Source organism: Neomonachus schauinslandi, chromosome 5 (genome assembly GCF_002201575.2).
Source record: "Neomonachus schauinslandi chromosome 5, ASM220157v2, whole genome shotgun sequence".
Taxonomy (NCBI): Eukaryota; Metazoa; Chordata; class Mammalia; order Carnivora; family Phocidae; genus Neomonachus; species Neomonachus schauinslandi.
The window spans coordinates 36,556,268-36,570,357 of record NC_058407.1 but is presented as its reverse complement, the minus strand read 5'-3'; the positions used below and the strand labels follow the sequence as shown (position 1 = coordinate 36,570,357).

Below are 14,090 nucleotides of genomic sequence, written 5' to 3'. Positions count from 1 at the left end.
AGCAGAATTTTAGCAATAACTTTGAGCTGTTATTCTTGCCTTCAGACTCTATATTTCAGTTGCTTCTCCATTCAGACTGCTCTCCGGTTATCTTCCAGAATCATACTTCTGGTCCCATCATTCCTCTGCTCAAAAGCCATCCATAGGTCTGCATTTCCTGTAAAATAAAGTCCTTCACCTTTTGGCCTTATCCACTATCTCCTCTCCAGCTGGAGCCTCGGCTGTTAATGTAAGCAAATAGGAGGCAGCATAGAAAAAATATGGGTTTTGTGGTCATTACATTTAATTTTGAATCCTGGCTCCGATACTTTACTACTGTATTATCTTGTGCAAGTTGTTCAGCTTTGGAGCCTTAGTTTTCTTATTTGAGAAATGGGAATCATAGCCCTGTAAGGGCTATGTAAAAGTAAATGAGATAGATGTTAAAACCTACCATGTGAGTAGGCATTTAATAAATATTAGTAATACTCTCTATATTCTACTCCCCTCAGATAGGGGCAGACTGGGCCCAGAGTCAGAAGACCTGGATAATCCATCACTGAATCTGATTAGCTGTGTATCTTGCACAGACATTTAACTGTCGGCCTTAGTTTCCTCATCTAAGAAGTAACCGCCTAGGGTGTTCCTCAGTGACTGAGGTGGAAAATAGCTGCCCCCAGTCTCATGTGGCTTGTCGACATGTCTTACATGACTGATAAATGTTAAATGTTTTTTTTTTTCCAGCCAAGATTTCAAAATTGACAGATTTAACATATGCATATGCATACACATACACACACACACACATATATCTGGAATTGTAGCTTTTCTTGGAATAAAAATCAGAAGATCTGGCTGTTTTGTTGCATATCTCTGTGTGGCAAATAGCTCCTTTTATAACCTCAAGGGTATCCTCATCCCCTAGCTAGCATCACCATCTGAATTTCCCTGACCCTCCAAAGTACTAGAGATTATGGCTCTTGGTTTGTGGCCTCCAGTCAGTTTCCTTGTATCCCCTGAAAATGAATTCAAGAGTTTGTTTCACGTTCTTGAAGGAGACCAGCAACCAAAAATAGTATGGATCACTTGGCTAAAAGTTATCTCAGGTTGCTTCTCCTGTTGTCAAGTCCTGTGGAATGTAATGATTTAAAATTTTTATCTCCAGACCTTGTTAGTCCCTGGTGTTAAACCCATGATCGTGTTGAGGGCCTGGGTCAACCTGAATCTTGAGATGAAAAAGCATATGACCAGTCATAATTGGGTCAGCTAAGTTAATAGATTTTTGAACTGCCCACATGATCTGACTCCAGATCAACCTTAATTATGAAAATGGCTGAAATAATTTGATGTCAGTTCTCACTTTTAAGGTATATCTTCAACCAAAGTTGAAGGGATGGAGTAGAAGGCAGTCGTATAGTATTAACAGCACTTCTTCTGCTGTTCCCAAATACCTTATACTTTTGCTGCCTTATTCCCTTAACATGCCTTGTATTTTCCCCTTCCCTCATTTTGTTCATGCAATCCTCTTTGCCCCAAATATTTTGTAACTGTCCACTTATTTTTCATCTTCTCTCAAAGCTCAGATCAAGTTATACTAAATTAATAACAAAACTAGTTATTTGTATATTATTTTATTTCTACCTTTATTAGAGCACTTAGCACATTGAGTTAGAATGATTTGCTTCTTTTGACATTCCTGGTATGTGAGTTCTGGTCTCTAGCATATGGTGAGCACCACATAGTAGGTTCTCATTGTATGTTTGTTAAATTTAATATAGCTGAGTATAGAGTACATGGGCATTCCAATAGGTAGAGCAGTATAAACAAAAGGGCAAAGATGAAAACTATAAAACATATTTGGAGACAGGAACAGAGAGCAGAACATTCATAAATTTTTAAATAGCTAAAAATAAAGTCAGAAAAACATATTGCAGCCAGTTTTTGGACACTAGTCTGTTAAATTATTTGGAATCATTCTTCCATGGGACACTCTCACTTTTGTGATAGTCTGTAGAGTTGAAGTATGGACCTGGGGCAAGATGATGGCAATGGAAATGCAAAGGAAGTGATAGTTTTAAAAGAATTTGTACAGAGAAAATTGGTAGTTCTTGGTGACTGATATTTATATAGGGTTTAAGGAAATGGAAAAATCAAATATAAGTCCAAGATTTTGATTTTGGAAATGTTTTGAAGAATAACGATGAATGTACCATTGACAAAATTAGGAAAATTGGGAGATGGAGCTCTTTGGGGAAGTAATGCATTTAGTTTCAAATATATTGTATTTAAGGTCTCCCAAATAGAGATAATTAAGATTTAAGATTTCACATTCATTGCTCTTCAGTCATTTAACTACCACCTTACATTTTTAGAATTAGTTTGCATGTTTTATTTGAATAGTATAAATTATCACTTCTCTAGGATATAAGGAACAGATGTTGATTGAAACAAATTTAACCCTACTGATAGTTGAGAGGTAACAGGAAGAGATAAGCAATCCTTGAGCATTGCTTCTATCATCTCTACAAGTTCAGTATTCTTCAAAATTTGCTGTGGTCATTAGAGTTAAGAATAGGTCAATAGTCTCTAAGCCTTACAACTTTTGGGAGCAGGATTATTTTTATATCCTAATTTATTTTTGCAGAGATTACTTAACATTTTCTTAGTATAACACGAGGCTAGGTGTTGTGGTTGAATACAAAAGTGAACTGGGCATAACCTCTGTCTTTAAAAAAATCACATTTGAATAAGAGAGAAAAGACATCAGTAATTGTAGTACAAAACAAAATGGAAAGATGAATGTTTTTCTTTCTAAGCAAAATTCTATTCTAGTTTCTTCCCATTTGATATAGTCTGAGAATTATAGTATTATACTTCCTAGACTAAGTGATCTATGAAAATCTTATGTTCTAAGCATTGCCCAAGGAAATGCTTTATCTATCTAGATGTTATAATATATAATTATTATATATAATATAATACATATGTTATTATTTATTTTTTAAATTTTATTTATTTATTTGACAGAGAGAACGAGGCAGGCAGAGGGAGAGGGAGAAGCAGGCTCCCCGCTGAGCAGAGAGCCCGGTGTGGAGCTTGATCCCAGGACCCTGGGTTCATGACCTGAGCCAAAGGCAGATGCTTAACCAGCTGAGCCACCCAGGTGCCCCAGGAGAAGGGCCACTTTTAATCAGACAAACTTAAAATGTATAAATTATTTCTACTTTTTTTTTTTTTTTTTTTAAGAGAGGGCAAGAGAAGTGGGAGGGGCAGAAGGAGAGGGAGAGAGAGAGAATTTTAAACAGGTTTCATGCCCAGCATGGAGCCCATGTAGGGCTTGATCTTAAAACCCTGATATCATGACCTGAGTGGAAATCAAGAATTGGGCACTTAACCGACTAACCCACCCTGGTGCCCCAAATTACTTCTACTTCTGTTAGCTCTTTTCAGTCTTCCTTGCCATTACCACCCCACCCTGTTCACTTAGTATGTGCATTTGGCTTAAGTTCACTTATTTTTTTGTCAAAAAATAAAATATGTGGTTCATTCTTCTCCTGGATCAGGTGGTGGTATGTATCACTTGAAATGTCTCTGGGACTGTGCAAACAAGCAACAATTTTGCCTTTTTCATTAGAGATTTAAATTTAGATGGTGCAAATTTATTTAAAACCATTTATTATTTTATTATTTTTTAAAGATTTTATTTATTTATTTGACAGAGAGAGACACAGCAAGAGAGGGAACATAAGCAGAGGGAGTGGGAGAGGGAGAAGCAGGCTTCCCGCCGAGTGGGGAGCCTGATGCGGGCCTCGATCCCAGGACCCTGGGATCATGACCTGAGCCGAAGGCAGACGCTTAATGACTAAGCCACCTAGGTGCCCTAAAACCATTTATTATTAATAACATATATTTTGTCAAATGGAACAGACTGACCGATATGTTTTGGTACCTTAAATTATTTGTTTTGCTTAGATGGGCATTATCTAAAAAAGCTAGCCTAGAAACTTTGACCATCAACACTGAGGTTTTGCTTAATAATAAAAATACTGAAGGGGCGCCTGGGTGGCTCAGTCGTTAAGTGTCTGCCTTCAGCACAAGTCATGATCCCAGGGTCCTGGGATCGAGCCCTGCATCGGGCTCCCCGCTCGGCAGGAAGCCTGCTTCTCCCTTTCCCACTCCCCCTGCTTGTGTTCCCTCTCTTGCTGTGTCTCTCTCTGTCAAATAAATAAAAAAAATAAAAAAATAAATCTTTAAAAAAAATGCTAGAGAGGAAAAGCATATCTTTTCAAAGTTAGATTAACTTCAAAAATATAAAATTTATGTAAGAATTAATAGCTCTTGGGGCACCTGGTGTGGCTCAGTCAGTTGGGTGTCTTCCTTTGACTCAGGTCATGATCCCAGGGTCCTGGGATTGAGCCCCGCATCGGGGCTCCCTGCTCAGAGGGGAGCCTGCTTCTCCCTCTCCCTCTGCCACTCCCTTGCTTGTGCTCTCTCACTCTTTCTCTGTCAAATAAATAAATAAAATCTTAAAAAAAGAATTAATAGCTCTCTGCCAATAGGAAAGAAAGAATAATCCTAGGTTGTTTTGGTAGTCACTACTTGGTTTTCATGTTTTGAACATTTAAAACGATCTCTGGAAGCCAGAGGAAAAATATTTGGTTGAATTGCATGTTATAATATTAACGTTTGGCAATATACAAGGTGAAAAATTAGTAAAATACAGTGATTCTTAATCTTTCAGGTCACAAATCCTATCCTATTAAAAGGCTGTATTAAATAAATGCTATAGAACCTCTTCCTCAAAAAAAACACAAAATGGTATCCATGTTCATAAATAGACACAAAACTACGTACAGCTTTAGGTGATTCATAGGCTTCTTTAACTCTTAGACCTCAAGGTAAGAATCACTGGTTGAAAATGTTACTAGTACTACAAAGCTCTTTGAATTCTTCTTGATTTAGACCAACACTTGTGCTCATTCTTCGTTTTTTCTTGTAACTTTTTGTTCCTTATTATGAGCTATTTATATATTTGCAAACATTCATTTAATCTTTTTTTTCAGTTTGTATAGTCTGTCTTTATTCCTTTTGTAAGTTTATTTTTTTCCCTTTTTTCAGTTTTTATTTAAATTACAGTTAGTTAACATTCAGTGTAATATTATATCAGGTGTACAATATAGTGATTCAACATTTTCATATATCACCTGGTGCTCATCACAAGTGCCCTCCTTAATCCCCATCACCTATCCCCCACCCCCCCCAGTAACCATCAGTTTATTCTCTATAGTCTGTTTCTTGGTTTGCCTCTCTCTCTCTTTTTTTTCCCCCTTTGCTCATTTGTTTTATTTCTTAAATTCCACATGCGAATGAAATCATATGGTATTTGTCTTTCTCTGACTGTCTTGTTTTGCTTAGCATGATGCTCCCTAGCTCTATCCATGTTGTGGCAAATGACCAGATTTCGTTCTTTTTGATGGCTGAATAATATTCTATTGCATTTATACACCACATCTTCTTTGTCTATTTGTTGGTCAGTGGACACTTGGGCTGTTTCCGTAATTTAGCTATTGTGGATAGTATCAAGTGCTGAAAACAGTCCCTCCTTTTGTTAGGGGAAGCTGCATTTCAGATGCAGCTATAGATTATCAGACCCTTATCTCTAGGCAACACCCATGACAGTTACTGAATCTCAGTTCTTCCCTCTTAATTATTGAAACCAAAATGGCAATTTTAAAGTTTAGGTTGGCATTTTATTTCTTTATACTGTTCGTAGCCACCTTGAATAATGACCCCTAAAGAATAAAATTAGATTTTATTAATTATATGCACCATTATAAAAATTAAGTAAAGAATAAGATCTGCCGGAAGTGTGGTAGGAACTGGATAGACAAAAGTGTATATTTAATGCAAATTCCTTTTGCATGTTCCTTCTACTTGGCAAATGATTATAACTAAATTCAGTTAAGAGTAGAATAGACACATCTATTTTGTATTAATGTTGAAATGTAAGTAATAGAGTTTAGCTAACAATAGCATATGAAAGCTGAAATTAATGAAATGCATAATGAGAAAAAGTACAATTTTAAGACAGAGTTGTGACTTAATTTTACTCTCTCAGAATGCCCTATTAGTAATTAATTATGCTTACAATTACATTTTACCTGGGAGAAAAGTTCTTTGTGTCCTGCCTCAAACAATAAATAAACTGAAAAGTCTATTTTTGAAGGCTTGGAAATCTAGGTCCAAGTCAATGTATAGAAAAAAAATATTGTCTTCTCTGTAAGAGATCAGTGGTAATGTTAGTACGATACTGGCGTGGTTGAGGCACTGTGGGTGGTAGAACCAATAGAGGTGTTTAGAAGTGACAGTCAAAATAGGAAATGAGATGTCTGTGGTAGGAACAAGAGAAGAACAGATGGATTTCACAGCACTTATGGTTGATTTTTAAGGTATCCTTTACAATTATAACATCAGTTTTTAAAGTTTTGCAATCTGGAATTAATTTTGTATTTTGGTAATAAAAATCATGCTTGATTTATTAAATTTAAAATTTATTGATTTTTTTAAATTTAAAATTTACAAATACTTTAATTACTCTTAAATGCTTCTATTTTAAATGGGGTTTGAAGTTGTTGGATTTCTAGTACTCTATCTCTTGGTTTTGGTTATTTTCTGAAAATAGAGACTTTTGATAGTAGAAAATTAGAACAGTAAAACTTGAGACTCGACATCAGGTCTTTAAGGCATAGTCAAGCTTGTAACCTATCTATTAAATTTCATATAAAATCCTGTGAGAAATATCATTAGTATTAAAATTCTCTCCTATACTTTAAAGCTGATCCTATGATAGTGTGCCTAGTGTTAACCATTGGGCTCCCAACATTGAGTAATTCTTGCTGTCATCCTACCTAGAATGTAGAACCCAGGTTTGGCTCTTGGACTTCTATGTCGTTTCTCAAGTTACAGCTCACCTGTCCCTAGTTGTGCCTTCATTTTAATGATGGAGGTCTTACACCCAAGTACCAGACCCTAAACCTCCTTTCTCCCAGCAGGTTCATTTAGGAACTGGGTATATGTATTGATCTTTCTTTTGGGTTCTTCCATAGTAGCCTATATGGTATTCTGGGCCTAAATAATTGAGTGTTTTCAACCTTCTATTCCGACAAAGCCCTAAGTATACACAGTTACTTAGTTTGGACTCAAGGTTTGAGGGTTGCCTACTATGTTCTAGGCTCTGTATTAAGATGATATGTATGTGTGTGTGTGTATGCATGCACGTGTGCACATCTGTGTGTACTTACATTAAATACTTGTGTATATATTCATGTATATGTGTGTGTCTGTATTCTTTAACATTATAAAATATGTACTTTCCTCCTATTTTATAGATAAATCAAGTCTTAGAGCAGATAAATTATTCATGGCTACACAGGGATAGACGGTCTGAGAACCACAATTCAAAGCTAGTTCTTGCCCATTCAAGTACTCATTTACTCATCGGGTACTTACTAAGTAGCAGGCGTTAGTCTAGGTTCTGAGGAATCAGTAATGAATAAAAATCCTTGTCCTCTTGGATCTTACTTGCTATGTCAGATGGTGATAAGTACTGTGAAAAAAATTAAGAGATCAGAGAGGGTAAGGGATGAATGGGGTTGCAGTTTTAAACAGAATTGGAGAAATTTTCCCTGAAATAGTGACATTTGAGCAGAGACCTAAAGGAAGTGAGAGTGAGCCATGAAAATACCTGAGAATAGATGGTCTCGGACTGAGTTAAAAACAAGCATGGAGGCCTGAGGAAGCGCATCCATTGTGTGGCCTCAGCAGACTTCTACCTGGGAATTTCTGGGCCCCCTGGAATCCTCATTGAACACTTAGTGTCCGTGTGCTTTGTAAATGGTTAAGACACATATCCCATAAATGAATCTCAAATTAGCTTTATTCAGGTTCATTTATTACCTTGCACATAGTAAGCATCTTGGAATTATTTATCTTTTAATCAGGTTTACTTTTTATTTACCAAATCAATTTCTAAAGTGCTGTTTCTTTGTATGATACTTTTCTTTTCCTTCAAATTAAACTATGAAAATGGTCTGCTACAGTTAAAATATGTAGTTAGATTCTCCTATTTCTATATTTAATTTTATTTTTATTTTTATAAGTAATTAAATGTGAAAATGCTTTTGAAATGGTTACGTATACTTTATACATACAATATGATGTGAATATTAGCACAGTGAGAACATGCATGTTGATTCTTTGTTAATTTTACTTTATTCTTTCTAAGAGCATGGTTTACATGTTGAAATGACATATTGTTTCATTTCATGTGCAACCTGAAATTACTCTGAAGTAGCATAGGCAAAAAGTTTCCTAGTATGTAATTGGATGCTAGAAATTAATTTTAAAAAAGTAGCAGTATATATATTATTTTCTTCCTTACATAAGTGATAGGATTATAGAGATATTCAAACATTCATAAAATTTAATGCATCCCATCTATAATTTTCAAGTTCAACAAGGTAGACTTTACCTTTTGGTTGAAGTCTACTAAAAAAGTATAAAAGATTAAAGCCTAAGTCATTCATTGTGGAAGTCACAGCCTTAAAATGTTCAATTAAATTTGCATTGAAAACAAGGAAATTTCTGTTTTAGAAAACGTGTTCAATTCAACTCAGCCAACACTTATGAGCACTTATTGTGCTTATGGGAGTTTTACTGGTAAGAAAAAAATCACCTGTGAAGCTATTGCAGTAGCACTGGTGAGAGTTAATGGAGTTTGAACCCTGGTAGTGATAGTGGGGCACAGGGAAGGAGGGTGGTTAGTTCCACAACGAAAGACATTTTTACATTAAGATAGATGGGTGGCTGGATATGTGGACTGAGGGCACAGGGAGCATTTAAGATAATGTAAAGACTTAACTTCAGCACCGAGTGAGCAAGGACATTATTAAACAAGATAGGAAGTAGGAGAAAGGAAAGGTTTGGAGAGCATGAGAATGTGCATTTCAATTTTGAACCTTTTGAATTAGAGGCATCTGTAGGATATTCATGTAGAAGTGAATATAATACATTTCCATGTCCTTTGAAGATTATTATTAAGAGGGCGCTATTGATTTTTCTTGAAATTCTGGGCCATGGGACAGTTCTAGGCTGTGTGATAGCAATAGTGACCTTTGTCCTAACTCCTATAACACGGTTAAACCTCAAAATTTAGCACATAATTATATTTTATCTTGTATCATATTCTAAATGTTCTAAATCGTCTCACCTTATGATTGGCTGAGATGAGATTTCATTCTAACAGGCTCAGCAGTGCTATGGAAGTCCTCCAGCTGGCCTCAGGGATCACTACCACCACAGAATCTTAGAATTTGTTTCTCCTAGTATAGCTGGTGATGCTGCAGTAGTGAGTATATTAAAGAACTGCTTTCATTCATCCATTCCTCTCTTACTGAGTGCCTGCCATATGAAGGTATTGTTGCTTTAAAACTGGGCATGAAGCAGTTGGGTTGCTTTACTTATAGAAGTAGATACTACAACAAAATCTCATTATAAAGCCTTTTTATTTCTTTTTCAGAGACGTCAGTTGTTCTGTGTGTAAAAATTACTTTTTAAATTTCTTGAAACCTTAAAATCACTTCTGGTAGAGCGGGAGGTGTTGAGGGAAATAAAGTGAAAGAATTAAGAACATGAACAAAGTAATATGAACCATCTTAAGATATTACCATGGTATAGATCTGTGCCAGAGGGAATTCTTGTAGACCTGATTCTGACAGTCATACACTTGCCTAGCGGTTTTAACTCCTGTCTTTCCTGTTTTCATTTCTTGCCCACTGAGCTTACTGCTGTGGCATGCTAATAATCAAATTTGGGAATTACAGGCAAAGGCTGAACACTGCCTTGGTTCACCCATCTGGAGTCTGTGCAAACATGGCTAACATGTAGCCTCTAAGTTTCGATTTCTTCCTCTGGAAATGGGGATAAGATCACTATGTAATCACCTCATAAGACTGTTCCATTAAATATAAACTATTGAGTGCGGTGCCTGGCATATAGCATATGCACAATAACTGTTAGTTATAATTTCAATGAGTTATAATTTCAATGAGTTATGAATCCTAGCAGTATTCTGTCTTCCTTAAAGTGCTAGATAACATTCAAATAAAATAACAGACATTTATTTTTGAAACTTTTAAAAATGTAAATATATTGGTTGATTTTTTCTATTTTATTTTTAGTTTTGAAGTGTTATTATTCATTTCTCTACCTTGAGATTTTCATAATTAATATGTATATCTAACTTTTCTATCTTTCCTTGTATATTGATCTCTGCTGTTTTCAAAAAAAAAAGGTACCTAGAGATATCCTGATCTCATATTTACAGAAAATAGCTTCTCCGTTGCCTCTTTGCTCCTCTTGCTCTCATGCCCAATCAACCCATATTACAAGAAACCTCTATGGGATAGTGATCAAGGGTGTACAAAAACTAAGAGTACATAAAGACAAAGCATGCAATCAAGCAGAACAGGTACTTCCAGTAGGGGGAGATATTTACAAAATAATCAAGCCACTTAATATGGCGGTGTAGTGGCAACAAATTTTAAAAACAAAGCTTTCCCTGTATAAAAAAATCCAGCTAATTAATAATTAAGTAAATATTGGTTAACACTGTGGTTTCTGTTTTGCCAGTTGCCGAACCCAAACTCCTTCTACAAGTTCCTAGAGAAGCACTATGAGGACTACATACACTGTTACCATTGCCACATAACTTTTCTTACATACAATTTCAGAGGTGGAAGTAAAGATAACATGACGCGCCTCTCTCTCTCCCTCCCCTCTTTCTGAATGTTTAAAAATTGCTAGTGGAAGTTACAGGCTGGATCACTTGAAAACAAAGAAAGTACAGAAGCTATATTTCTGTAATTCAGAAAGATTTTTTCAGAGATCCTAGACTATCTAAATAAACTCGTATAGCCCTAAATGACATAAACTAATGGACTGAATCAGAACACTCTCCTTTTTTAAAAAAGCAAGCATTGTTGAAAAGATAACACTTTGTAATTTAGATCTCCAGATTTCTGAAATTTCTGTGAAGCCTGTATTTAAAAGCAAATTAACAACATTTAGATCAGGTTGGATTTGGATTTTTTCAAGTATTTTCAGTAGGATAGTTAAGTTGATTTGAACCTTTACTTTTCCAACAGAAACATCACATTTCTTTCTGTTGGCAACATTGTCCAATAACTGACTACTGTAATAGTCTCTCTGCACTTTGAGATTTAATACTCTTATTCTATCACACTCAAAGAAATTGCTGCCCTGGAACTTGGGGATGTTGAGACTGCCCTTAAACTTGAGAGTCTCACTTAATAGTTGACTGAGTTTTCCCCTCTGTATCATGCCTAAATATTTTGATGTGGGTTTTATTACTTTTGTCTGCGTTAGTAAATTCAGTTTGTAAAATGTCCAAAGAACTTTATAATACACAAAATATATCTTAAATAAATTTACTGTAGTGATTTTGGAGCTTAAATTTCTAATTAGTTGATTCAGAAATGGAAGTTACAGGTCTCTGCCAATTTTATTTTTATTAATTAACATGGTAAACATTGGGGCGCCTGGGTGGCTCAGTTGGTTAAGCGACTGCCTTCGGCTCAGGTCATGATCCTGGAGTCCCTGGATTGAGTCCCGCATCGGGCTCCCTGCTCGGCAGGGAGTCTGCTTCTCCCTCTGACCCTCCCCCCTCTCATGTGCTTGCTCTCTCTCATTCTCTCTCTCTCTCAAAAAAAAAAAAAACCCATGGTAAACATTACCACCAACAACTTAATAGATATTAGCTTTAAAAAGATACTGTCTTAAACATGTAGTTCTTATTTAGAATTCTGCAAGCCTTCATCAGTTTTCTTCTTTTAATTTTTGCTAGAAAATTTGCTTGAAAAATTTAGGAATTATTCTTTGTGTTTAAATTAATTTTTATAGGGACGCCTGGGTGGTTCAGTCGGTTAAGCGGCTGCCTTCGGCCTGGGTCATGATCCCAGGGTCCTGGGATCGAGTCCCACATTGGGCTCCTTGCTCAGCAGGGAGCCTGCTTCTCCCTCTCTCTCCCTCTGCTGTGCTCTGTCTGTCAAATAAATAAAATCTTAAAAAAAATGAATTTTTATAATTTTGTAAGTAACTGTGGAGGGTCAGCTATGTTAGTATAGACTTCATAGTGTATAGTTTGGTTTCTGTGGTAGAACCAAAGTTGTTTCCTGGATTGTACCATTCTTCCGTAAGGTGAACATTTTAAATATTTCATTTAAACACCGGATGTATGGGTTTTTTTAAATTATTAAAAGTAATTTTCAATGAATGAACTTAATTAGACTGATCTATTCAAAGAGTTTATTTAAATCACTACAGACACATTGGAATGCCCTTTTTGTAAGTGTCTTAAATAAATTAAATATATAAAAATGGCCATAAAAAACTGAAATTGAGCAAAAAAAAGGCAACTCTATCAGTGTGCATATGTGTTTCTGTCTGTTTCATTAGAATAGGCAAGATTATGCTGCAGTAATAAACCTAAAAACTCAGTGACTAAAAAGAACGAAGTTTACTTTTCCTGTATGTTGCAGCCTACAGTGGTTTGGCAGCAGTGATGGCCATGTCATAGTCACTCAAGGACTCTGGTTCCATCTTGACACATGCTTCAGTGATTACAGTTCTGGGGAAAAAAAGCATAGTGAATCCTCCAGTTCTCTTAAAACTTCTGTCTGAAAATGGCATAGTTCACTTTGGTGAGATGTGTCCACACCAGAGTTCAACAGGATACATGATCCTCACACAAAGAGAGGTAGCGGATGTTTGTGGTATGACAGTTGACCATACTCTTCTTAATGAGTGAGCATTTGGAAATCATCAATAGTTCTTATAGTAAACTTACAGAATATATGGCTTAAAACTGACCAGGGAAAGGGAATGAACTGTTTTCACTTGATTTTAACATGACAACTTTTAAAACTCATATTGACAGTGCTTTGAACACGCATACACACACACACACACACACACACACAATTCTTTATGGTCCAAATGGTGCAGGGACTCTTTTACAGTAACATTTATACCACTGGGGACATTGCCGTTGTTCCACATGCAGTCTGCACAGGGAATAACAGTGTAGTGCACGCTGATTGCCTTTAAATTCCCAGTTGTAGGTCAGCCAGGACCATTCATAAATTTAATGACCACATTACAGTGTAGCAGGATTTTAAACTTTTATTTTGCTGCTGCTGCTTTTTTTTTTTGGCTTTTGGAAGGAAAAAAAGGCCAAATTTTAATTTAGAATTTAAATATATAATTGTGTACACTATTAAGAGAAAACTGGTTGCTACAGATAGCTAATAGCTGAAATAACAAAACAATGGAACCATTAGAGATATTGTCAAAATTCACACTGAAATGGAAATATTATAATTTTTTGTAAAGATCCAGTGTTTTTCATTTATTTTTTAAATCTCACACAAATTAGCATTAATTAGTTATTGCTAACATTTCTTTTTATCCTGGTCTTTTTAGGTATTACCAATTTTCCCAAAATATTTTGTGAGACTTCCCAGAAGCTGGTGAGTGTGGAGGCCTTTGCTCTGGCTGTGAGATCTTATTCTGTACCAAATTTGGGAATATGTACTCCTTTTGAACAGTTGCTTACAGCCCTTCGAGGAAATAAAAAACAGAGAACTGGTAAGTGTGTATGTATGTTTTTTTTAGTATTAGAAGCAACATAATGCTCATATATGTTCATATATTCTTTCTAACATGTCCTTAATTTATTGTTCTATCAGTGCTCTTCTATCATGAGCACTGATAGATTGGCTTATACTTAGATGAGTAGGTTTTCTTATGCATCATGTTATACAGAACAACTTAGTTACAGATCTCCACATTTTTTTCCTACATTTTAGTCCAGTTATCAGTCTTTTCCTTTATAATTGTTTTTTTTGTGTCAAGTAACATTTTAATTTTTTTAATTTTAAGATTTTATTTATTTGAGAGAGAGAGAAAGCAAGAGAGAGCACGAGCCGGGGGCAGGGAGAAGGAGAAGCAGGCTTCCTGCTGAGCAGGGAGCC

At 35.7% G+C, this 14,090-nt stretch overlaps 1 protein-coding gene across 1 annotated transcript in view; it reads left to right on the top strand.

Annotated features, from left to right (window-relative positions):
• The window catches only part of METTL25 (methyltransferase like 25), a 103,656-nt gene that overhangs the window by 6,104 nt on the left and 83,462 nt on the right, over positions 1–14,090 (top strand). Inside the window, exon 2 of the mRNA XM_021689852.2 lies at positions 13,540–13,704. Coding sequence (XP_021545527.1) covers positions 13,540–13,704 — 165 coding nt within the window. The remainder of the gene's footprint in view (positions 1–13,539; positions 13,705–14,090) is intronic.